The 27,632-nt window shown below is 44.6% G+C and overlaps 1 protein-coding gene across 5 annotated transcripts in view; it reads right to left on the bottom strand.

Annotated features, from left to right (window-relative positions):
• LOC135391436 (uncharacterized) overlaps positions 1–27,632 on the bottom strand; it is a 67,165-nt gene that overhangs the window by 26,493 nt on the left and 13,040 nt on the right. For all 5 annotated transcript variants that reach the window (XM_064621690.1, XM_064621692.1, XM_064621694.1 and 2 more), the window contains exon 3: positions 9,111–9,329. In XM_064621690.1, coding sequence (XP_064477760.1) covers positions 9,111–9,329 — 219 coding nt within the window. The remainder of the gene's footprint in view (positions 1–9,110; positions 9,330–27,632) is intronic.

Genomic DNA, 27,632 nt, shown 5'->3' with positions numbered 1-27,632 from the left:
CGTCTTCAACAAATCAGGGCAGATATCATTAGTTCTGTTTGTTGGCTAGGAGCGTGCTATGTGGTGAAGTTCATTTTGAACATGTCTATTTTCTGATGAGTTTGATTTTTTCTTCTGATTTTCTGAATGATAGATTCCTCTGTTGTTTTGATTAGAGATATCTTCTTTGTAGTGGTATAGATTTTATTTCCTCTTGTGTTCGGTGTCATTCTTTGTCGTTCGTGTTCCATGGTCTTCCATACATCTATTGGCACCCGTCTTCAACAAATCAGGGCAGATATCATTAGTTATGTTTGTTGGCTAGGAGTGTGCTATGTGGTGAAGTTCATTTTTAACATGTCTATTTTCTGATGAGTTTGATTTTTTCTTCTGATTTTCTGAATGATAGATTACTCTGTTGTTTTGATTAGGAATATCTTCTTTGTAGTGGTATAGATTTTATTTCCTCTTGTGTTCGTTTCCCATAGTCTTCCAGGGTCTCTGCTGTTCACAGTTAATTACATACAACTACCAGAACTTCCCGCTATTGCACTGATGGTTCTCACGTATAGGAATATTAGACTTTTTATAACACAACTTATAATTTTGTTTATAATCATATTGATTAAGAATATCTTCTTTGATTAAATGTGGTGACCGTTTCTCGTTTTGATATGGTGTAGCTATTATTTCCCTACATGTTGGATGATTGGTTCTATATTAATGCTATGTGTTGATCGTGTTGATTCGAATTATTGTCTTATGTCTGCGCTATTCACTTCAATAGAAATTGATTAATTAAATTTATGTCATATTGGAATATTAAACTTAGCTAATGTGCTCGAAATTACTGACATCTATCAGGTTCTCACATCTCAGACTTTTTATAATAAAACTTATAATTTTGATTGTAATCGTAATGATTAAGAACATCTTCTTTGATTAAATGTGCTATCCCCTCTGATTCATTGAAAACTTGTGTGTATGATTACAGTTAATAAAAAATATTGTGTTTGATCTGTGATACCTATTCAATGCTAATGTATCGTACCTGTAATAAGTATATTCTCTGTTACGTGTATTGTGTTTCTTCTGCTTCAGATTTTTGGCTAAGTTTTTCCCATTCACGCAGAGCCATTGAAATGTATCTTTTCCAGATGATCCCGTGTGGCCACAATATTGTATGTGTTATTGAATGCGAATATAGTGTCATATAAAGATAAGTCGTCTTTCATTCACATGTACTGTCTTGTGTTTTTGTTTCTTCTGTTACAGGTCGTGAAGGTTTTTCGGCTAGGTTTTTCTCCTTCACCTGATTGGCATCACAATTGGCACAATTCCCAGCACTATTGGCTTTAATAAATATATCTCAACTTGATTGGCATTACAATTGGCATTAATAAATATATTTTCACTTGTACTTTTTGTGTATGACCCTTCTTTGCATGTCTCCGCATGTTATAAGCGCGCGGAGAACCCTCTGCACACGCGCAGCGCGGGGAAAAATACTAGCAGGGCTCAGGGCAGGGCCCAGTGGTCGAGGTTGCTGAGTGGACCTGTCGTAGTTTCTGACCGCCCTCTTACTACTGTTTCATGTTATGTTTGCGAGAGGTGTTCGGTATAACGTCAATTTTTTTTAATGATTGAGGTATATAAACTAAGGGTAAGGGTACGCGGATATCGGAAGTACTGTACTGAAGCTTCCAAAATTGTGTATTTATAATATTGTTGATCTGCCGCTAGAGAAAATTATATCTCCCCCAGCAAATCATCCAATATTGTATTTGTTTACTAGTTGTAGTATCCTCCACGCCTCTTCATTTTTTGTTAGGTGTGGGAGATAAGGAAAGTACGAAAAGCACTTACTAATTATACAGAACGACATTTCTTGTCTTGCTATTTATGTGCTGTGCATGGTGTTTACGAATTCATGCTGTATTTGTTTAGGTCTTGCTCGATTATTTGTATTGCATCTTCTTTACAACTTCCTTGCTCTGCAAGTCAAATTATGCTTTATGCCCTTAGACAATCGCGTTTGTATGGTGACCCAAAATGCATGATTACTCTGGATGCATGACTACTATGCATCTTTATTTGTAGACGATTTTTTCTGTTTTTACGGACTTAACACATTCTGCTTTCGGAACCCTCTGCATGATGAACATTCTGTACCAAACGTAAGACCGTAAAAACACTATGTAGATGTGTTTACGGTCTTACGTTGGGCACAGAAGGTGCAGACTACGGAAGGTGCATAAAGCAGAATGTGTTAGGTCCATAAAAAGAGCATGGCAATTAAAGCAGCGTTCGTTACCCTCAGATAGGAATTCTACATGAGTCGCAGTAATGGTCGCTTCACAGCGATATGCCTTATCATAACTAAAACAGCTTATCACGCACAGTAGTCACCATTACCTGCAAGTATAAATTAATACTTCGACTGAACTCAGCGTGTGTATCACAATTGGTGTTTTCTGGCCTAGATTATGATTTTTATTGCACCATATGCCTGTATTCTAAAATTTGTTCTCCTTCATGCAATTTCCGCACACACATACTTTGCCTGCTTTTCCAAACAAGAGCATATGTAGCATCGTGATGTCACAATTGACATTATGACGTTCTTACTTTCTTTTTCTTTCAGATGCATATAAACGATATCTGAATGAGAGGCCCTCAGATCCACCGAAGGCTACAAGGCTGAGTTCTTTTGTTCTGCACATGCAATTTTCTTTGAACGGCTTAAATAAAGAGTGAACAGATTACACAGATTGTCACTTGGTGTAGAACATCATTTCTTTACTCGCTCCTGCAAATCATATCAGAACATTTGGACTGAGTCTTGTGAGAAACAAGCTATAAGAATGTCTATGAGAAACCCTTAAGAGAAACCTTATAATATCTCATAGAGATCCGGTGAGAAATGTTATGACAAAATCTGTAGGAATTTAGGCAATAATCCCATAGAATTTCTCTTAGGATTGTGTGAGATGTTTCTTGTGCGAATTCCTGTAGGGTTTTTCAATAGGGTGTCCAACGTATTTTATGTGATGATAGTGACCTTACAGGACATAAGTCATATATTGTGCTGATAGTTGCAGTTTCATTCATAGGGGAAGACGGCATTGTTTAACTCCAAACCACAGCGTGAGCCTACGAAAAAGGCATAGTGGGTGTCACTGCCTCCCGGAAGGGATCACCTTTTGCTGTCTTAGCTACACACGTTCTGCTCGCGCAGGTGAGTTTTCAAAGTTGCAAGTGTAATTCATAATATGCTTTTTAATGTACTCATAGTGATACTATCGTAGTCTTTCACGTAAAGGCGTGCGAGTTCAGTGCCTTATCTATAAGTATGTAGTATCATGATTCCAGTATTTACAGGATTGCTCTTAACAGGTGCTTGATCTGATTTTAACAGATGCATTGAGAGGGACGAAGGAATAACTATCCAGCAAAACTCAGAACAGCAACTCCATTGTACAGCAATACAGGATGTTCAAAATTAAGGTTTCACGATTAAAAAAAAAACACACGAGTGGTAGAAGGAAGCCGCTTGTGCAGGCGGGTTTTGCGGCCAGGCGGACACAAGGTGAAATGATTGTTGCCGCCCTTAAACTCGTAATTAACTAAAATCTGTTAACTGACTTTTTAATTATTGCAGTTAGCGGGCAAGTTTATATTGGAAATTTGGAGACAGTCGCGTTACAAGACTATCCCACTTTGTAGAATTTTCCTAGCTCACCCGTAATCCAAGTTTTCGCCTTGAAATTTTCCACCGAAACCGTCTAATTACGGATGCAGAACGAGAGCGCAAGGCGGCTGACCCCGCCCCTTTGTGACGCAGCTGTTGCGTATGGTGGTGAGGTGGGACATGGGCGTGCAGCTTCAAGTGAACCTGATAACTCTTTCCCTTTCACTCTGATAACGAAGTGTCAGAATGACCTTCCGGAACAACGCTCGCACCACAGATTGTGATATGCCCTATCATAGTGTCAAGATAATCAATACAGCAGAGGCAATGCAATACCAGACAGGGAGTTTCGGAAAGTACCCAAGCAGCAAAATGTACTGAAGGTCGAGTGCAATAGGGGTGGACGGGTAGGTGGAAGGCCTTGAACAGACTCGTTAAACTAGAGAACAATGATAAGACACATACCGTCCACCCCTATTGCACTCGACTTTCAGTACATTGCGCTGCTTGGGTACGTTAGCCAGTTGAGCAAAAGCGTGACAAAAATTATCTTGACACTATGATTGGGCGTATCACAATCAATGGTGCGAGCGTTGTTCCGGAAGGTCATTCTCAGACTTCGTTATCAGAGTGAAAGGGAAAGAGTTATCAGGTTCACTTGAAGCTGCACGCCCATGTCCCACCTGACCACAATACGCAACAGCTGCGTCACAAAGGGGCGGGGTGAGCCGCCTTGCGCTGTCATTCTGCATCCGTAATTAGACGGTTTCGGTGGAAAATTTGAAGGCGAATAACTTGGACTACGGATGAGCTAGGTAAATTCTACAAAGTGGAATAGTCTTGGAACGCGACTGCCTCCAAATTTCCAATATAAGCGTGCCCGCTATCTGCAATAATTAAAAAAGTTAACAGATTTTAGTTAATTACAAGTTTAAGGGCAGCAACCATCATTTCACCTTGTGTCCGCCTGGCCGCAAAACCCGTCTGCACAAGCGGCTTCCTTCTACCACTCGTGTTTTTTTTTATTCGTGAAAGCTTCATTTTGAACACCCTGTATGTGCCTGGGTCTGCCAAATATTCATATTTTACTTTACTTATGATTTCGTGGTAGCGCCGCGAAGCAACTGGTGCTGTATGTTCTGTGCTAAGAGTAACTCTAATAGTAAAGAGTAAATTTGAGAGTAACTCTGAGCATTGCGTGTCTTACTTTGGCACACACGCACAACAGAATGAAAAAGTATCACTGGTCAACAGAAAAGCGTGTCAAGGCGACAGAGTCCAGTGTCTTCATGACGGTCGGACGCGCCTGCGCTTTACTTTGTGATGAATTCTTGTTTTCTTTCTTGAAATGTATTATAGGTTGCCATCCGCATTGATGTTCTATTTGCTGTCTGACTAGAATACTAAGTACTTAGTGTTTTCCGCTCAAAGGCCTTCAGAACATTAACACTGTCTTTTCTGTGCATTACAGATTCGCAATTAGTACAAACAAATCATAAATGTGGATGCTAACACACCAATACCGAAATTTATAAGACTTTAAATATCGCATACGAAACGAGATCTTGCAGAGCAGAAGTAAACTGGCGGAACATGGACAGACTCGAAGAGGAACAGGACAGGCAGTGCACCTTCATATAGGACTGATGGGTGCTTGACACACATAAGTGTTAGTTGCCAGATCACTTAACATACTTTATTTCAGAGTTCCAAAAGTTATTTCAGTCACAAATATTGGAATAATATCATATGAATATGATTCTTTCACCAGTAATGGCGGAACTTTTTAGGTACTGGTATTAATAACCTCCCAAATAGATTATCTTAATTACAGCACTTTCATCACTGTGCTTAACAGGTTTTTTGAAGCAAAAAGTATCGTATCAATATTCATACGTATTTTTGTATGGATATTTGTATTCTATGAATATGGAAGCTCATGTGTTCGATTATTCACTGCTATTGTTCTTGTAAAGTATTTATGTGAGCAGTGAAATTTATAAACTTGAGCTTCAAAAGCATCTCATTAAACACATGAAATGGAAATTACCCAGCTAGCTTACCAGAGTAAGCAAATTTCCATTTTGAAAATTTCCTTTCTTTTCTTTTCTTACGGGCATGTCTTTCATGTTGCTTATTCGATTGCGATTCAGTGATTTTTTTAAATATCTCGACAGAGTTGGAATAGTTTGTAATCAGGTACTTTTAGTTTCCAGACTAATAATAATAATTGGGGGTTTACGTCGCGAGACAACTGAGATCATGAGCGACGCCACAGCGGTCGGTCTGTGGATTGCTTTTGCCCACCTGAGGGTTCTTTAACGTGCGATGAAAGCTCATCACTCGGCACCCGGTATTTAACGTCCCTCGCGGAAGACGGCGTGTCTAAGCAACTTGTACTCTGCCACCAAGTTGCTGGCGTCCTCGGCCGGGTTCGAACCCGCGATCTCGGGATCAGAAGGCGAACACGCTACCGACTGAGCCACCGAGGCCGGTAGTTTCCAGACTATTTAGTGCGAGTGTTCTGAAGCGGCTGCCAGTGCTTGTGAAGGAGAGTTGGCTCTTTTGGTTCATGGAACTAGTATGAATCTGTGATGGAATTGATCACATCGCGTGTCATGGTCTAGTATATGTTTTGGTTTTATCCCCTTTGGGGGGGGGGCACTGATAGCCTAGCGTAATTCTTAGTGACATGCACATGTTGCTTTGAGAAATAAATTCTTCCTACCCTCTGCAATGCAAACACAATTGCTTGTCATGCAAAAAACTTCATGCCTTGTAGTCCGAGAAAAAAGCCATGGGTGAGAAATATTCCGTTTTAGATCATGAGTCGTTTTTTTTTTCTTTTTTTTTTCTAGTGGTCCTCAGTAAAAACTATTGTGCTTCATCTGTTACAAATTTCATGTTCTCCTGCATGCATTGCAAGAGTATGGTATAACTGACAAACACTATGTCGAGAGTCAGAAGTGCAGCATAGTTTCAGATAAGCTTATGATTTTTGTTGTCTTTAGTGTCGACTGTAGAATATGTGCATCATCTAAATAAACAAAGGTATCACTTATTCAGTATGTCGATTCTTCCATTTGCGTGTGTCTTGACTGACTGCCCCACTTCGTACATGCCTTTCGATCATCAATCTTCCATTTTGCACTGTATCTACTGCCATGTGAAGGGCTGTCCCAACGCACTGCAAGTCCCCCTCAAGGTGTAGTGATACAGACTTCATGGGAGTTACTATGCTCCTATTTAGGAGTTGTGACACTCTTTTCATGAGTGTTACTATACTCCTCTCAAGGTGTACCGCCAACCCTAATAAGGGAGTGAGGAGACTCCCTAACGAGAGCATCCGTACACTCTATAGGGGAGTGCTGGTACCCCCTTGAGGATGGAGAGTAACGGTACACCCCTAAGGGAATAGTATATGTGGCAAGGGGATACTCCAGGCGGTGCACCATCACGACAGATCACGGTCGGCAATTTGAATCATCTTTATTCACCTCCTTTACTGTCCTGCTTGGATCGCGGTGTATCCGCACAACTGGGTATCATCCGTCGGCAAACGGCCAAGTGGAGCGATTCCACAGGCATCTCAAAACTGCACTGAAGGCACATACCAACCCCACAGCTTGGGCGGAAGCCCTTCCTGTTGTATTCTTGCGACTCCGCGAACTTTTCAAACAGGACTTAGCGTGCACAATAACCGGACTTGCCTATGGGACACACCTAGAAGTGAGTTGTCACTGAAATTCCTCATCAAAGCGTTGACCCGGCACCCTCGCCTAATTCTTAGGCATGCTATGTCATGATTTCATGTACTTCTTAAAGGGGGGAAACCGTGTAGCGGCGCCCGGCAATCAGTGTGTGATAGCTACCGTGTTATCAACACATGGCGACATTCGTTGTTGTTGTGAAGGCGCTGGCGCTTTCTAAGAGGTGTTGCGGGGGGATGTTGCGGAACAATAAATATCATTCTACCTTTGCCTTTGTACGAGAATGTTGCCTTCTACAACAGTACATGAAACGGTAGGATACTTGTGCAACTTTGCTTAAGTAGCGCACCTAGATTCGACAGCCTAGCACGTAGTGCTAGCTACGTGCCCCCTCCTGAACTGTTAGGAAAAACTTGGTCGCACGTCTTTTAGCAGGACATGAACTCCACAGTAGAGCACTGCACGGGCCGACTTTTCGGGGCCCGACCCGGCCCGGGCGCATCGAAAAATGGCCCGGCCCGACCCGGGCCCGGACCTTCATATTTTTATGCGGCCCGGCCCGGCCCGGCCCGGTGACCCAGTGACTAGAGCCCGGCCCCCCCGGCGTCTAAGCAAATAGAGCCCGGCCCGGCCCGGCCCGGTGACCCGGCGAGTAGATCCCGGCCTAGTATTTCCAGCCGCGACGTACGCGTTTCCGGCGATTATCAAACAAATTTATAAGTAAATTTATAAGGAGAGAAGACAAACATACAAGTGATGGCGGTTTAACACCGTAACCGCACGAGACCAAATTAAATCCAGAACGCACGGGGCGTTATCGTTACACTGTCAAGATTTTGCGGAGATAGAGCATGCTGTCGACAAACTGCTTCTCCCAGTCCCTATCCCTCTCACCAAGCTTTGCCAAAGTGATTGTCAAATATGTGAGGAGTGAGGAGCAATGTAAAGTGGCTTGGAGAATGTTCCAGAGGGTCGAATCATATGCATAATGCAGTACCCTTTGCTTGTCTTTGCAAAATATGCACAGGAATGACGCAAGCGCATGATGATATGAACTAATGCGTCTCCAATGTGTGGAATTAGCTGCGTGGCCCGGCCGGGCCTGACTCTCGGGAACATATTTGTCGGCCCGGGCCCGGCCCGGCCCGCGGTGGTGGCGTATTTTAACGGCCCGGGCCCGGCCCGGCCCGCGGTGCTGGCGTATTTTGTCGGCCCGGGCTCGGCCCGGCCCGGAGCACACAGCCAATAACAAGCCCAGCCCGGCCCGCGGGCCGGGTCGGGGGCCCGGGCCCGTGCAGTGCTCTACTCCACAGTGCCACCCGCAGACCAGTGAAATGTTCCGTAAGCGTGATCACTCTGCTATACATAGCTTGTGAGTGGGACGGCGTGTCTTACATTTCATAACTTGCATGACTACTACATGTAACAGCCACAACAATCACGCTTAGCGCTTGTTTGAGGATAGTTAAGTCGGTTGGGTCAGATTTCCCCTATGAACTAGCCACACAGCGTACCAGGTTGGGAAACGGTTTAATTTTGCTCCTTGGAGCATCCAGACGAGAATAATCTTCCCCGTGCCGCCAGCAGGCTTCAGAGTTCGCCACGTTCCTCACGTCACGTTGCTCGGCGTCCAGCACTCAATGACGCAGATGACGTAATATGGACGTACATCAAACGACTTCCTATATTTTGTCTCGTTCGGCAAATATAACGAATGCGAAGCATATTACCTTGCACGATCCGCTGGACAAAGTTTCTCTGACGTGGTGGCAAATGGAGTCAGTGGGGGCTCGGACGCCGACCTTACTCGCCGACAACACTGTGATTTTTCGCTTTCCTGTGCAGAAGGCACTTCGCTCTTGGGTCCGGACTCGTCTGCTAAATTTTCACTGGTGTGTCTTCTGGCCGAGAGCCCTCGACGTTGCTGATGCACTTTCGAATCAGCATCTCTGCAAATTAAGTATTTATCACTCCGTAAAGAAACTGTCCCATAGTGAGACTAAACATGCAGAGAAAAATGATGGCGCGCAACAAACCTAGAATATCAACGGCATCCTAGGAATCGACACTTGCGCTGTGCTACTGCACCGTATGTCTGCGGACTACCCGACGTGAACGCGGATATTTGCGCGGACAACCATGTGCGCACTCTCAGAGCCGTACATTAAAAGGGGGTCTTGCCACTAGTGGGTCATGCTCATACCTGAAGCTCCACCCACTTTTTCAGCTTTCTGACCAATGGAGTCATGACATATGGGGTGCTATCAATCAACCTATCCTCACTATTTGTCCATGTATCCAATATGGGCAGCGCCATTTTGGGTGGCAAGTGGAGTGGATGGGATTGATACCTGGATACCTGACACAATCTGCAAAACTAGTGAATTTTTGGTGCAAATGTGATGAACGCCACCTAGGTTGCGCAAGGCACGTCGGGAATTGCCGTCTGCTTCTGTCGTTGCACTGCTGTCGGCAGAACCACCTGCTGGGACATATTCTGGCGTCGGTACGATTTTTAAAAAAATCTACATGAATAGTTGAAATATAAACGGCAAGAATGCTTATATCCATGAAATCCAGCAATTAAATATAAGATTTTACAGCACAGTGCTGTTGTTATGATTTCGTTGTGATCACTGTGTTCGCTAGGCCTAACACCGGCGAAAGAACGTAATATTTTCGATATTGAGATATCGATGGATGAACATCAGTTAAAACTGATTTCCGAGAAACGTATATGAGGATGTACTCGTGCAGCGTAAAATCAGAGTAGTGTGTGAAAAATTTGTGTCACTAACTTCCTGTTTGACTGTTTGTTTTCGTCGCCATTTGTGGTGGCAGTATGGTGTCATGGCGACTTCCTTGGTAAAAAGCAAACCAATCAGAGGAACGAAACTGTGGTTGACAGGTCGAGGCTCTTTTTGTGACTCCTCGCAATGGCCAGGCTCCCTTTTAATATACGGCTCTCCGCACTATGAAGTTGATCTGCCGTCTGGTGAAATCCGTGAAACGCTGCAGCCAACACGTTGCGGTAACTAGAGATACAATAGGGCAGTCACAAAGGGCTTCGGCATAATGCGATCCCTGATGATCCCGAGACGTGTCGAGACGTGCGAGCCAGAGCCATAGGGCTTATATGGCATCTTAATTCGCGAAAGGTTTGGGTCTTGCATTTCTGATGTATTTTAACATAACCCTAGTAACAAAGAGCAATCGCAGCAAAAGGAGAATAATCAGCCTTTCCTTAAAGGAGTACAAAGGGCCATCAAAAAAAAATTCAGATTAAGACATCTGATGAAAGTGTGTGTGTCATTATACCGAATAGCGCGAGAGGTTTTGATGTGTGCAATTTGTTTCCCAGAAAAGAACTCACATAAACATAGCTCCGCGCCTTCACCCTTAACTCGCCACTCCAGCTACAACGAGGATGAGGAGGTATGATGGCACGTCACCGATGACGGCATAAGGAGACTCGTTCTGGTTTGCCGGTCAGTCGGGGTCAGCGCCTTGTCCCTTTGCCGCCGTAAACCTGTTTTGCCAGTTTTCCCGGAGAATTGGGGGTAGAAGGAGCGGCCGAAGCATTACCGAGGCGAGGAGAAAGGCTTTATCAGAACCCCGAACAGCCGAGTAGCAGACGACAGCGGAGTAGCAGACAACATTTCTCTAGGCCAATCAGCGAGCGTTCTCCTTATAGCGTCAGCACGAGCTTCCAGGCAGATCACAGGCTGGTACTGCTCTTCACCACCGTTGCGCACGGTCGCTTTTTGCGGCGTATTTTAAATTCAATTTCTGCGATAATTATGACTCTGTGGTGTAAATTACTTCACATGGTGCATCTTACTGGCCTACTTAACAGTGTTACAGGAAGAAAACTGGGTGTTAAAAATGACTTCTGTGCTACTTTAACCTTGTTGGTGTTTTAGACCTAGCAGGAGCTAACGAGACAAGCGACCAGCCCGGTTAACAAGCACATGCAAAAATCATCCTTTATTGGCTCGCAACCATGCGCCAAAGCCCCACGCGCTCGATGCGCACTTCGTCATCTTCCATGACTCCAACACAGTTGGAAGCCTATTATACAATCTAGTTGCATGCAGTGTTTATTAATGCCATGTCGACGCCAATCAACTGCGGCCATGAGCAGCGCACAGAGGTGTACGGGTGGAGAGCGGACAGCAGAGAGTAGTGGGGGACGGGGAGTTTATTATGCGTCCTTGGTCAGCTCCAGGGGGATCTGTGCCGATAATCGTTTGGAACGTCTGCCAGCAAACCCAGGGTAAGCCGAGATTCGAACCCGTATCGCCTCCCTGCATCCGTATGAAAGGCGATCATCACCAGACGAACCACGATTATCTTAATCGCTACACCACGCGAGCTTGGGGTTGCATGTTGAGGACTGTTTTCATGCGCCAGGTGGTGCGAGGTGGTAATGCCTGGTTTAAGCAACGCCGATTAACATTTGAACCGAGATCAACGGTTTCTTAACTTGAATTTAACGTTTAACCCTGCGTCATTAAAGGGGGCTAATTGCATGCTCAAGATTCATGGACACGTCTTCCCAAAGTGCACCTAGTCTATTAGGACGTGTTGTGTAAGTAAGACAACTTTACGTTTGTGCAGATGTATAGGTGAGAGGAGGCATGAAACCCGAAAGGAAGGAGGAGGCCAGGAGAGAATGAACACTTATCACGAGTCACTTCCTTTTGATTGGTAACAACGTGGACTGCGTAACGAGCTTGATAAGGATTCTTCAAACTGTTTTATCGCTTTCAAATGCCAGACTTATTTTGAGATCTTTTTACTTTTTAGTATCTCTGGTACGAGTGGCATTCTCAGTGTCATCATACCTCCGACACTTTCTGTTTTCGCTATTATTACAGGGCGTTTCATTTCACTTTTTAATAAAAATGGTACATTGCACTTGAACGAGACCTAGTGCGCAATGTTAGTAAGGGTCCAGAGATAAGCCATTATTTGTTTCCTCGGTAATTAATTAATTGAAAGTAATTAGTGATCCTTTTAACTGCAGGGAGCATAGCAAAACTGTCAATGGCGGAGTTGTAGAGGGGGAAGGGGGTCTTCGATTCTCTTTTCTGTTATTATGTGCCTCCTCTCAGCTTTTTCTTTTTTTTCCCTGGTTTAAAAAAAGAGCGCGCCTGAAGCTTCGAAATACCGCTCGATAACAGCACAAACACGCACGGAATGAACTGATCTCATCTCTTCGTTCGTTGAAAATGTATAGACCACTTTATTGTTTACAAACAAGACAAACGTCAGGATGCTACATTAATCCACCGCATGCGCCTCGATGTGGCCTTTACAGCTCAGTGGCGTTACCGCTTGAGACAAATTGATTCTCCCACCTGTTGCCACTGTGGTGCTCTTGAGGATCTGGAGCACATTCTTCTTCATTGCCCTCACTACGAACCTTCCCGAATCACACTCTCCGAGTCTCTTCGTCAGCTGGACTCTCGCCCTTTCTCCCTACCGAAATTGCTTGGTCCCTGGCCCAATCCAGCCCAGCAACGCTCTGCGCTCAAAGCTCTTCTGACATTTCTGGACACCATCGGACTTCGATCGTTATTGTAAAGGGGCTCGTTATTTTATTCCCCCCTTCCACCAAGCACTGGGGTAGAGTATCGCCTGTTGCGATGAAACTCCCCACTCTCCAAGGCCGAAAATAAAGTAGTTGTTGTTGTTACAAACAAGAGAGACCATATGCGCATGTTCGGAGTTGGTGTAGGCAAAATACGCTGAAGCAGTCATGCGAATGCTTTCCGCAAGTCCGACGTCGGCTGTGTTGCAAGGCTACACCCCTCTCTACTATGTCCTTCCGCAATACCTGAATAATTTTGAGCTGTGAAGAAATTACACAAGTGTCGCTACAAGATCGAGCTGTTTATGAACGGTATACAACATGACGATCTCCTTACGCTACACATCGACAACTGGACAGCTCATCCGCAAAATACGCCACCGGTCACAATCGCATTGTATAGTTTATGTAATATTATGTAATAATGTAATATGTAATAATTGAGTCCACCATCCCCTCCAGAACCACATCTGCTCCTAGTGCGCGTAGACAACCCACCAAGAAACTTCGGAACGTCACTAGGAGGTATAACACCAGGAGCTCTCGGTGACTGGACATGGACAATAACAGGTCTGCTTCCTTCCTCAAAGCACGTAAATTAATCGATAAGAAAGCTAGATTTGCGTCTCATCTTCATTACTATTCCGACTGCATAGCACAGAATATTGTTCCCAAAGGTTTGCTTGTTCATGCGTCCCCAACATTTACAGTATACAGGGTGTCCCAGAAAACGTGTAATTGAATTATAATAAAAAAACTACGCCACCTAGAATCATGCGGTCAACAGCATTTGTTCTTGTTAGGTTTTTGCCACCTCCTCATGTGAATGTCGTGTACTCCAAGTTTAATTATGTAAATATTTGCGAACTGAACTCGGAAATTTGCCAAGTAGATGTCACTTTTTTACCCCACCAGTACGAAGAGCGTGCCGAATTCACTCAAATTCATGATAATTCACAGTGATATTCACGAGTTATTCCACCAGAAAAAATAGCCGAATATCATGCTTTTCGGAGCACCGGACCGTAGCGCGCGATGACTTTTTGAGCGCAATCGGTCTCAGTGCGACGAAAGGAGGTTCCGAAGCCAGCCCACAGAGTGATAGTAGAAAAAGCAACAGTTCCTAAACTTGGGAGAGGGAAAGCATTATCCAAGCGAAAGTCGGACGTGATAAGCCGTGCCTGTTTTATCTCTTTCTGCGATGTCGGGGAGGGCTGGGTTTCCAACCTCCTTTCGTCGGACTGACAAGGATTGCGCTGAAAAATTCATCGTGCGCTATTCTGTGCGACCTCCGTAGAGCATGATGTTCGGCTATTTTTTACGATGGGATAGCCCCTGAATATCCCTGTCAATTATCATTAATTTGACTAAATTAGACACGTTCTTCACATTGGTGGGGTAAAAAAGTGACCTTTACTGGGCAAGTTTCCGACTTAAGCTCGCAAAAATTTACATAATTAAACTTACTTTACACGACATTCACATGAGGAGGTGGCAAAAACCCAGTAAGAACAAATGCAATTGACCGCATGACTCTAGGTGGTGTAGTTTTTTTATTATAATTCAATGACACGTTTTCTGGGACACCCTGTATATTATGTAAAGCTGTGTTCCCCTCGTACACGGCTAGACATGCACCTGTGCCCCCGTTTTTTCACCACCAAATCTTTTGAACCCCAATTCTCCGAATGTCTCATTTACCCGTACACCTTCTCTTTCCTGATTCTTATGTGACGGTTGCTCACGTGATGCATTGTATTACTGTCTGGTTGTTTTGTGTTTACTTAGTTCTGGAAACCTGTTTTATTGTATCTGTTCACTTGGTATATATACTCGTGTCGCACTTAGTTGTGTAACCTGAAGAAGTGCAGTCTCTTGCACGAAAGTTCTTGTTCGAATAAATATAGTTGCTCCTAACCGTTTTTCATGTTACGTGTGTGATTCCCTCTTCGCGGGCTCATTGACAGTGTTTTATTTTTTTCCCCTTTTCGACGTATCTGTTCGCCATGTCAAGTCCCAACGGGGTGGAGCATCTTCCTCGGATTGCGATCATCGGCAACTCCTTACTCAAACTAGTGCCCAAGTTTTTGAACTCCAGTGATACCATTATTAAGTCTGTTCCTGGTGCCAAGATTCCGGACCTCATCAACATCGTGAACGACCTCCCGCAATGTGTAGACGTCGTCTTCCTTCAAGTCGGCTCAATAGACATCGGTGAGAACTCAATTTTCTCCTGTGTGGAACTTTTTGACCTTCTGCTGTCCCACATCCACTCGACCCGTCCACACGTTTTTGTGGTCCTCTCCAGCATACCGCCACGACTTCCTTCTACATATGTGTCCTATGACCAACTTCAACTTATCAACCAGCATTTCTGGTATTTGTCCATTATGAACGACCGTGTTGACTTTATCCGCCACAGTCGTGTCGAACAATCGCCGTGGGACTTTTTAGCTATCGACGGCCACCACCTGAATCTCCGGGGCGCTATAGTGCTGGCTTCCCATTACCGAAGCTGTATCAGGCTTCATTTCTGCCCAACCACCCGCTCCGTACGACAGGAGGTTGTCGTTTTTCCACATCCTGATGATTTCCCACCTCTGCCCCCTTCAATGGCTTTAATCCTTCAGCCCATAGGACCAAACACGGCCCCTGCTGCTGTTCCTGACCTACACCCGCACACTCCGCATCTTCCATCAGTTCCCCCCGCGAGCTGTACCCAACGCTCCTCGTCTGCCTCACATGTGCTCCCCTCACCCCGGTTCTCCCCACCTAACCAAGTACCTCATCCTTCGTCATGTCCTGCGCTTCCCGTTTGTGGTCACTGTGACCGCCTCAGTCCCACCAGCTCACCTGGAACGCCCAGTTACCCTGAAGAACATCAACATGATCACAGACACCAATCCGTGGACGACAGTGCTACAGTGCCGCAAAACAGTGTGAACGCTCCAGTGAACTCAGTTGAGTCCACCATCCCCTCCAGAACCACATCTGCTCCTAGTGCGCGTAGACAACCCACCAAGAAACTTCGGAACGTCCCTAGGAGGTATAACACCAGGAGCTCTCGGTGACTGGACATGGACAATAACAGGTCTGCTTCCTTCCTCAAAGCACGTAAATTAATCGACCAGAAAGCTAGATTTGTGTCTCATCTTCATTACTATTCCGACTGCATAGCACAGAATATTGTTCCCAAAGGTTTGCTTGTTCATGCGTCCCCAGCATTTACATTCCACTCTCCTCGAAGCTCTAGAAGATGGTCTAGCTCATTAAAGCATGCATCCATAGAATTGTTAAAAATTTTGCGTACTGAGAGTTCGTACCGAATTAAGGACATTGACAACCAACTACGGCAACTAGCACTAACACTACGGCCCAACGAAGTGACGGAACTAAGAATCTTTGCGTCTGATAAGCTCTCAAAACTACAATCTATAAAATCCAAGAAAGCTAAACGTGACAAGCTAGACCTCACACCCGTTAATGATCTCAATATCTGCAATATTTTAGTTGATATTACATATCCCACGGCATGCTCAAATAACATTTTTGTCCAGTGCCACGCTAAATCAAGCCGATATTAGTGTTTTGTCTAAGGGTCTTAGCTTTGTCCCCACCCCACCTTCTGTTGATGAGTTCGACATACTGAATGATTTACAAAGCTTAGGTAGGAGGATGCATTTGCAGACATTTTTTCATGGCAGTGCAATTACCAACATGAACCCTTTTAAGAAGCCCTCCATTTGGACCCCTGACGCATCACAAACTAGTCCCATGATCGACAACTACATCAAGGCGGTCTATAACGATATCAATAAGCTAGTCGGCGAGTCAATTAACGTTAAAAATCCTAACTTATCCAAAGCTGAGAGGATTGCTTTACGTAATCTTAAAACACGGGATGACATAGTGATCAGGCCTGCGGATAAAGGAGGGGGAATTGTGGTCATGGACACTTCCGACTATATTAATGAGGCCAATAAACATCTCATCGACACTACTTTCTACAGGGTTCTCGATAATGATCCTACACCCTTGTTTTGTCAGATAATCATCAAAAAGATTTCCGCACTCGCTAATGACAATTTAATTCCACGCCACATAGCAGAATTCATCAAGCCTAAAAACGTTAATCCTGGTTCATTTTATCTCCTTATAAAAGTCCACAAGGAAAATAACCCTGGCAGACCTATAATATCAGGCATTCACACACCAACAGAAAACATTTCCCTTCTGATAGACCATTGTATAAAACATGTACCTCCGCTACTTGCTTCATACGTCAAGGACACAAATGATTTTCTCCTTAAAATTAATTCTATCAACAACCAGTTCTCAGATCTGACCAATATGACACTGGTAACCATGGACGTAAAATCACTGTATACTAACATCCCCCACGATGAGGGCCTGAATGCAGTGGAATCCTTTCTCCTTTCTTTTCCCTCCGACATCCTCCACACTTCTGCAGTCATCCCACTATTTGAATTGGTCCTAAAGTATAATAGCTTTGAGTTTAATGGCAGACATTTTGTCCAAGTACATCGCGCAGCGATGGGATCCCGCGTGTCACCTAACTATGCAAACCTCTTCATGGGTCAATTTGAAAAGAGGGCCCTTGAATCCTTCCCCGTACAGCCGCTCATTTTCTTGAGATGCATCGACGACATTTTTGTTGTGTGGCCAGGTTACAACTCTTCCTTATTGTCTTTCTTTGAACACTTCAACTCCTTGCATAGCACTGTCCAATTCACCTGCAACTATTCCAATGTTTCAATCAATTTTCTTGATGTCACTGTCTCCATTCGGTCTGGAAAACTAGTCACCGACGTTTATAAGAAACCAACCGATAGACGCCAGTAGCTTCATTTTAGTAGTTATCACCCTAATGTCCAGAAAAGAAATATTCCTTTTGGGCAGTTCACACGACTCAAGCGCATATGTTCCAATAGCGACGATTTCCACAGACGCGCTCACGAAATGTCTGCTGATTTCAGGAAGCGTAACTATCCCAGCAATCTAATTGAAAAGGCTTTCACCAAATCATGCTCGCTGGACAGAGAGTTACTTCTTTCCAGCCAACCTAACGAGGAACACAGAAATATTACTTTCGTGACCACCTACAACAAAGCCCTTCGTAACACGAAAACTATTTTCCAGCGCCATCTTAACATTCTACACAGTGACGACAAATTGAAAGAACTATTTCCTTCTGCCCCCATTGTTACATTCCGCAGGTCAAGGAATATCCGGAATATCCTTACTTCTTCGCGTTTGCGCCGTTCTACAACACCTGGTTCGGGTCCCTGCAACGGCACACGCTGCCAAATTTGTAATCTTATTTCTACCTGCACCTCGGTCTCCAGTACCATAAACAACTACACCTTTCAAATTAAACAATCTTTGCACTGTAACTCCTTTAACATTTGTTATCTAATAACATGTATGAAATGCAATGTTCAGTACATTGGTGAAACCTCCAACACCATGCGTCAGAGGTTTTACGGTCATAAATCCGACATTGTCAATAATCGCCTCACTCCCGTTGCTATACATTTTAATCTTCCCGGGCACGACATGGATACACACCTGTCCATTGCAATTCTGGAATCTGGCTACACCAGCGATTGCAAACGCAACAATCGCGAGTCCTTCTTCATTTCAAAATTTTCTTCTTTAAAACCACGGGGACTAAATGTTCATGGCGGTCATCTGCAGTTGTTCAACCCATCATCCAGCTAAGCTACTCCATTCACCTTCTGTTCTTAGCATTCTTAGCTCCATTTTCCCTTCAGCCCATAAGGTCACCCGTACCTTTCCACGCAGTTCAACAAAAGCTGTGTTCCCCTCGTACACGGCTAGACATGCACCTGTGCCCCCGTTTTTTCACCACCAAATCTTTTGAACCCCAATTCTCCGAATGTCTCATTTACCCGTACACCTTCTCTTTCCTGATTCTTATGCTCACGTGATGCATTGTATTACTGTCTGGTTGTTTTGTGTTTACTTAGTTCTGGAAACCTGTTTTATTGTATCTGTTCACTTGGTATATATACTCGTGTCGCACTTAGTTGTGTAACCTGAAGAAGTGCAGTCTCTTGCACGAAAGTTTTTGTTCGAATAAATATTAGTTGCTCCTATCCGTTTTTCATGTTACGTGTGTGATTCCCTCTTCGCGGGCTCCTTGACAGTGTTTTATTTCCCCCCCCTTTTCGACGTAATATTTATATATGTAATATCGCCGAGCCAATTAACTGCTGATATTGTGCAAGCGTACAAGTCACTGGAAGCGCACAATTACTTCACCTTAGGCGAGCCTATGATCTGGGCGTTTCTAAAAACAGCGCTGATTTGCTACGGTGCAACGGTTCACGTTAGCGTCGTTCATCTGTACACAGGTATCGTGAGGGAATCTCACAAATGCAATATAAGGGAATCTTACCGTTTGCCTGATCAGAACGATTCCAACACATAAAAACGATTTACAATCAAACGACTTCTTCGTTCTGCGTTGCGCAGAAAATTATGAAGAACGATTTCAACCTCTAATAATATCATAAACAATTGAAAGTTCGACATTTCCTGTCTGCCTGTGTGTTGCGTTCGACGTCTTAGCTGATGACTCTCTAAACCAGTGTCTGCGTCAGATTTTTATTCGATTAATATTACTCGTGCATTCCTACCAAATTTGTTAGGAAACCCTGCATGGCTGATTTGTAATATTAGTGCCTTCAAAGCTACCAGAAACGGACCGGTAGGCTTTGTGATTTCCCAAGTGAATTCGAGCATCTATATCAGACGCAGGCTACCCAAAACAGTCGTATGCGGCCCGCGTGGTTCCTCTATGGCTCAATGCGGCCCGCGGACACGAATGAGTTTGGCACCCCGAGAAAAAGAAAAAAATGATGATGAGATATCGACATGGCGATGGGAATAATGGGGTAACGTTATCTTATCTGCGCACGTTCTCCTGTCGTTGTAAAGTCCATCATTGCAACAATGAACCGCATCCGTTGCGGCTTACCGCGATTCGGTCGTGCGCGATGCGTGGCGAGATCAAGTCGACTGCTGGCTGTTTGCTATTTCAACCAGCTGGTACTGTGACGTTACCTCTGTGAACGATGAAGGGTTGCGCTCTTAAATGCAGATATAGTCAGATGATGTTGGCGTCGCAGTCATCGACAGCCGAAGTCAGATATGCCACGCCAAACCAAGCCATCCGGGAAGTATGCGTTTATAGTCGGACGCGCGGCCGGCAGTGACCCGAGCTCTCCGCAACTCCCCATAGAGCCCATAGTATAGGAAAATTCACACAACATTGCGCACACGACCAATGAGAATGCAGCGGTTGCTCCCTCAATCCTCCAATCAGAATTCTTTCGGCCCGGCTCGCAGCCTGACCGGTTCTGGCTCTTGCTAACTTCTGCCTTTCATAATGGCCTGTGCAGGCTACACCTGACTTCTAGGTCTACTAGCTTTCATGCACGCCGTAAAGTTGTTCTGTGATTTCAAAACTTCTGTGAAAAGTGTTGTATTGAATACAAATTTATTTGAGTCATTATACTGACACAATCGGCAGGTTGACGCATTTACATGCACTGAGCGTACTGAGTCCATTGCGTAGCGCTTCCTGGCACACTGCGACAATGTTCAAACTTGCAAAACACGCATATCGACACAGCCTATTCCCAACAAGGAACAACTGTCACATACTTGCGCACAATCTCATATCCTTACCTGCTATACGTCAAACATCAAATGATGATGCTTCATGAACTCTATTTTCTTGTCACCGTTATGCAAACCCGACGGCGCTCGAATACGTTCATCGAACCAGAATTCACGACAACACTTCAGTTTGAAATCAGATTGGTTGTTCGTAGACCCATGCTTGTGTCGAGGAACAGTACAACACGATCAAAGACACCATAATACGGCGAACGCACTTGCTTCCCAACGAAAGACACCACCGACCCGGCGTCCACCGTTGGAATTTCAAATGAAACCGCTGCGAGAGCAAGGGCCCGAAACTCGCCAGTTCCTTTGCGGGATAAAGTGAGGCGCTTCATGTCGTCGCACTCACGTCATCGGACGTCAGAAAACGTCATAAATTGAACGTCATGGAGACATCCGGTGGCTAGTGATTACTGATTGGTTTCCGTGATGATGAATTCGTTTTCTGAGAGATGATTGGCCGTTTTCAAATGTGTTCACGAGCTCTCAAACAGGCGACAGCACGTCGGCTGTGCCTGCTGGAACCGGCGTCCACGGAGTCGCCGGCGTCCGTTTCGGACGGCTCATGTTGTGTTGCGGTTGGGTTGGACTGTGAGTTCTGATTTTTCCTGTTTAAAAACGCAAGCTGTATCATGTGAGTGTCCTCGAACAGTCACAGCTGCCAGGGAAGATGCCTGCGCAACATTTCTGCTCTGCTTCTTGGTGTAGAAACTATTCGAGCGTCCGAACGCCTACCCGGTCAACGACTGCCGACAGGTCCCAGCAAACCACTAATATCCCATGGACGTCCAGAATAGGTCGCGAACGTCGCGAATATCGCGATGTTGTCTGTATGTCCAGCGTACATCCATGGTATGATCCCAAATACGTCGCAGACGTCCCAAAATTACAACATCCTATGAACATCCCTGGGACATCTGTTTGTTTCAGTGTGGTGGTTTATTCTGCGTACAGTGAATTTCTTCCTGCGTAAATTTGTGTGCTGCAGTGGTGAAAGAATTCTGTGTTGGAACATAGATTTTTGTTGACCTTTCTGTCGTAGACAAAGGGGATATATCCGTCAACACCGTACTGCGCATTGCCGATATTCCTGACATCTTTTTCAACCTAACTGTCTGAGACTTTTGCACACAAAATTACTGAAGATGGGTTCCGTAGTCCATCCTTCGTTCCTAAAAGTCCCACTTGCACTTATAACGCCTAAAACATGTTCACCTTCGGTTCACTCCGGTTCGCCTGGTCACCATTGTACTATGACGACATCGATAGTGCCAGTGTCAGAGCCACTGTTAGCTATGTGAGACACTGAGATTCTGTGCGCCCAGCATAGCGCCGATTCCGTGGCGTCAAAATGTGTTGGTATGTTTATTAAACATGGGTACACAAAAAGTTCTCAGTTTCCACCTGTTACCTGTGTTACGTAACATTTTATTGGTCTAGGCGGCGCAAGCAACCGCCTGTTACGAAGGCAACGGCCGCGAAGCGCAATCCAATCCACCATATAATCCACTCCAACGTCGATACGTTGATACAGTGCTTGCTTGTGGCTGTGCTTCACCGAGAACCAATCTACGTTGGCGCGAAACGAGAATGAAGCCAGCAGCAAACAATGTAAATGTTCTTCTTGCGGTTGTATGTAAAACAAACTAGGAATTGTGTGTATATGTGTGCGTGTGTGTGTGCGCGCGCTTGACAGGTAATGCTTGCAATCCGAAACTTTAGGCCAAACGACCGTTCCCGCGTTCCTAATGCAACCACGATGTAATGCTTTCATATTTTCAAAATGCTTATGTCTGTGTGCCTAGTGTTTGTTTGTTATTAGTTTTGCTATAGTCGCGTTCTATTTCAACAAAAGTGGACGAGAACAGGGCAATTCTCGTTCCGAGCGGAGAAGTCAGAATCTGAGCGTTATAGGTTTCGAGTTTGGGCACCCATCACAATGCCGAAGTATAAAGAAGGGTATGTGCGTAAGAAAGCGCTAAGAGAAGCTCGAGCCACCATTGCAGTGTTGCGTGACGAACTGCAGGAGGAGTCAATCGTGTATGTCCCCCCTTCCCACGAACCTGCCACTTGCTCTACCCATGATACTGGGCAAACTTGTGGTAACTCTGGTGATGAGATTGAGTCGGGGGTTAACGTAGGTGCCGGTACTTCAGGAAGCTCGGTGGAAGTTCATGTTGAGTTGGGGGTTAATGTAGGTACCAATACATCAGCAAGTTTGGTGGAAGCTCATTTTGAAGGAATCTCTTCTGCGAACGTTCCTGGCGCTTCTCCAGAAGATAGAAGTGAGAGCTCAACCACACCAAATCTTGCTATCCAGCTGCGGTCATGGGCCATTCAGGAGAGCATTACGCAACGTGCTGTAACCAGCTTACTCAAGATACTGCGACAGCACCTGCCAGAGGAAAACCTTCCTATGGACGCTCGGACCCTTATGCAGACCCCACGAAGGAGTGGAAATTTGCTTACTGACATGCCACCTGGGCAATATTGCCATTTTGGACTAATTGAGCGTTTGCGACATCATCTTGAAATGATTGATGAGGTGCCCGAGCATGTCTCACTGTTGTTTAACATTGATGGTCTGCCCCTTTCTAAGAGCTCAAAAACAGAACTGTGGCCAATTCAGTGTCACATCAAAGACATGTTGTTTCCTCCTTTTCTTGTGGGTGCGTACTGCGGGAACGCAAAGCCTCAGTCCTCCAATGACTACCTTCGAAGATTTGTGGCAGAGCTTGCGTGTTTACTTAGAGAAGGTCTGTCAGTAAAAGACACTGTTGTTCGGGTGCAGTTCTTTGCAATGGTGTGTGATGCCCCAGCACGTTCTTTTATATATGGTACGAAGGGTCACACAGGGTACTCAGGATGCCCAAAGTGCACGGATGAAGGCGACTACGGGTTAAATCGAACCTTTTTTGCAACTACCCCCTCCTCCTTGAGAACAGACGAAACCTTCCGTGAACAATCTGACCCTGACCACCACCGGCACCCGTCCATCTTGACTGAACTCCCAATTGACATTGTTAAAAGTGCTCCATTGGATTACATGCATCTCATTTGCCTGGGAGTGATGAAGAAGATGATAGTGCTGTGGGTTTCAGGTCCATTGAGCATCCGTCTCGGTCCTCAACAGAGGGCCAGTCTAAACAATATGTTGTCCATGCTGAAGCACAGCATTCCAAGGGATTTCGCCCGAAAACCACGAGGTGTAGACGAGGTAGAGCGTTGGAAGGCTACTGAGTTCAGGCTATTCCTGCTGTACACTGGACCAGTCATCCTGGAGACAGTACTGCCGAGGGCCCTCTTTGAGAACTTCCTCACGCTACACTGTGCCATTACTGTTTTGGCAACAGAGGAGCTGTGCCTCGCACAGAATGACTATGCGACAGCATTGTTGTCGCACTTTGTGAATGTGTTTGCAGAACTCTACGGCCCTGAAATGGTTTCTTATAACGTTCATTGTCTGCTCCACTTGGCGGAAGATGCGAGAAATCTTGGACCACTAGATCAATTTAGTGCTTTTCGTTTTGAAAACAACATGCGAACTCTCAAGAAACAACTCAAGAAGCCTGGAGCAACACTGGCACAGCTTTATAATCGGTACAAAGAGCAACACGAGGTCCAGGCAGTGGTTGACAGAGGAGAGACGAAGCTTGGCCTGCACAACACACACCATCGTGGTCCCCTGACTCAACTGAGCACTCAACCACAGTATGACATGCTGAGAACAAAAGACTTCGTACTCACTACAAGAGGACCTGACAGTTTTTGCTCCATCAACAGTGAACTAATAGCGGTTAAAAATTTTGCAACTTTCCGGCTCTCTGGTGAGCCCTGTGTGATTGGACATAAACTGGAGCCTGTTCGTGACTTGTACTCTAAACCGTTCCCATCATCACTAACTGGGATGCACATTGTCACAAAAGCACAAAACTTGCAGACATGGCGCTTAGTGAATGTGCGGAAAATTGTAGTTCTTCCGTATGGTTCACAGATGGTAGCAATGCCGCTGATCCATCTCCAGTGATATTTTACGTGCATTAGCGTTCAAGACGTACAGCAGAACTGCTATATAGTAAACTTGTACATTCAAGGGCACCCATATATTTTCATCTGTGTATTATAAGTACAACTAATGGAGAAAAGGGTTTAGGAAAAGTAATACTGTGAAATATCAATCTATCTTTGAAGCTCTGGTAACAGAGCAGTATTAGAGCAGTGTGCTATTGGAGTACACAAATCCGAACTTTCCAAATTTATATGCATTCCTAATGAATCCTGCAGTGTAGCAGCTACCTGTCATTCAATTTTGCATTTGAACTGCGATGTTGCAGTTGGAAAACAAATGGTTTGCTTGAATGCTGCAGACAATGTGATAGAAATGTTGTCACCTATTTCTACGAGTTTACTACAAAGAGGTTTTGCTGTATAGTTGCTGTATAGCCATACTCAGCTTGATGTGCTTGTTTTGATCTACATGTCCTGTGACTCATGACTGTGATGTGTGATGACTGTGGCTGTGTCCCGTGATGTTGTGAACATAACTGGCAACATTTTGTCCCTCAAATTTTCATCAGCTCTACCTCTTCTGAGGCATATTTCATGCTCTGTTGAATGTTCATTAGCACGACCATTACTCATATACCACTTCTCCCGCTTTTTCTGTGTTTTACCATTCGACGTAAAGGTGCAGTGTGCCATTGTACACTTTGTTGACCGTAATGAAGTGGAAGTTGTGCCATGTTCATGGCTTCGTGGGAGCACCTGTCAGTGGCCAGACCTTCCCTCACACAAGGTGGAAACACTAATCAAGAAAGGCTACCCTCCAAGAGGTTCCTGTCATCAATTTGAAGTTGTTGTCAAAGGAATTTTCAGTAAGCTGTAACTAAAATCAGTGAGAGTGTGGAAAATGCCGTGAGTGATGAGGTTTTCATTCATTTTTCAGAATCCTACGATGACGCAAGGAGGATGTTACCAGTATCTGAGTATACCTCAGATCTAAACTCAACAAGTGAATTGCCAGCTAAGAGAATACGTCGTCCACGAAACTTTGAGTCTGACGATGAGTACCCGCCCATCCCCACAAGCTTTCAGCGGAAAGGTATGCTTCATGAGTATGTTATCGATTGCTACCTTGTACTTTACTGCCGTTAGTAGCATCCAAACTAATCACACTTTTATTCAACAGAGAAGCCACTGCCCGTGAACCGCATTGCAAAGACAAAATCCAAGAAAACAGAGGCCCTGCATAACACTGGAGGTAGTAAATTAGTGTGGCTTTCCTAAACTGACACATACTTTTCAAAACATTTTAGCTACTGGGATGGCTAGGTGCAGTGAATAGTTGTCTTTTGCCTCATGCCGTGACTGTAACGCAGTCTCTTGGTGAAATGCTTCACATGTCTTTTTTTCTTCACACAACTCGTAAATAATGAATGAAAAACAGCCGAAGTGAGCAAAAGTCCGTTGATGGCTCCATTTCCGGTAGCTATGTAACACTTTATGAATTAATCTATGCTTCCTGTGTAAAACCACATGCATGGAAGAATTGCAATATACGAGAACTGTGACTAGCAAAATATTTTTAACTTGCAGATTCTGCCTCTCGTAGAGCTACAGCTGAACTGCACAGTGAAAACATAGCATCAACAAGCACAGGTATACTGTTCTGTATGGTCATGTGCTTTCTCCATAGATTGAAATAGCAAAACATTCATTATAGCTTAGAAGGGGGTTGGCTCAGGATAGGAGCCGCACCTGTCCTGAGCCAACTCCCTCTCTACCGGTTCGCTGGATTTCTACCCGTCTACATTCATTATAGCTGTTGGGTGTGGGTGTGCAAGCATGGGTGCCGTTAGTATTCAGTAGTAGTAGTACAGGAGAGCAGAGTATAACTGAGTGAATTGACATCATCCTACTTTTATCTATGCAGATGAAACTGTGGGAGTGCAAAGTGTTTCCACGTACAGACCAGTCGAAGGTAGAGATTCATATTTTGGTGCCATGCTTGCTGGTGCAGTCTCAAATTTGTTTGTCTTTTTTGAGAATGCTTCCAATGTGCAAGCTTGCTACCTTTCACTGGGTGTTTTTCGAAATGTGTTTCATTGGATACTACACTCTCAGAAAGACTGTAGGAATTCTAGTCATTGTCACAGTTTTTACAGCCTCTTTTTACCAGCTGGTCAGTTGTCTTATCTCCTATTATCTGCTCCAGCTGCTGTTCAGATTTTGATGGATCTGCCACAGGATGCCGCTTGTTTTCCACTGCGAGTCTGTAGTCTGATGTGCCATCAGTTTGAAACTATTGAATTACACTACTGAAATTTGGCTATGGGCACTGCGCACAAATTTCAACATCTATTGAGCGGCTCGTGAGTGTAGTGTTCATGTAATGACAGATGTTAGATACGCCACCGTGCAAACCTGTGTTTTTCATGGTTATCTTTAGGTGCCACCAATGCAAGCCTGTCTGACATGGAAGACATAGCACTGGAAACAGGTATAAATTCATGTAGCACTCAACAAAACCCTCATTTGCCTTTCTGAATTTGCAAGGTTCACAGTTCTCGTGGACAGTCGGTAAGCTGCCTTCTTTTGTTGTTAGTTTTGCTGGTGCACATTCCTTTCTGATGTATATACTTCATGAGCATTTCTCTCAAGTGGAGGATGATGCGGCTCATGCTATTTTGCCAAGGCCTGGGGAGCTGCAATTGGAAACACAATTGGCAGGTGGGGTGACTATATACTACATACACACTGATACCACACATTTCACTGTGTGTTCTTACCAATTTGTTGTGCAGTATATGTACTAGCAAATTGTAAACAGTTCACATAGTAACGTGCCCTCTCACTTATATCACAGGATGTTCTACCATGAGCAGTGTTGCGCAAATACAGAATATTTCTCGAGCACAAGGGA

The sequence above is a fragment of the Ornithodoros turicata genome, chromosome 4 (genome assembly GCF_037126465.1).
Source record: "Ornithodoros turicata isolate Travis chromosome 4, ASM3712646v1, whole genome shotgun sequence".
NCBI classification, from domain to species: domain Eukaryota; kingdom Metazoa; phylum Arthropoda; class Arachnida; order Ixodida; family Argasidae; genus Ornithodoros; species Ornithodoros turicata.
The sequence above is the reverse complement of the archived record's forward strand: the minus strand, read 5'-3'. Positions and strand labels throughout refer to the sequence as shown.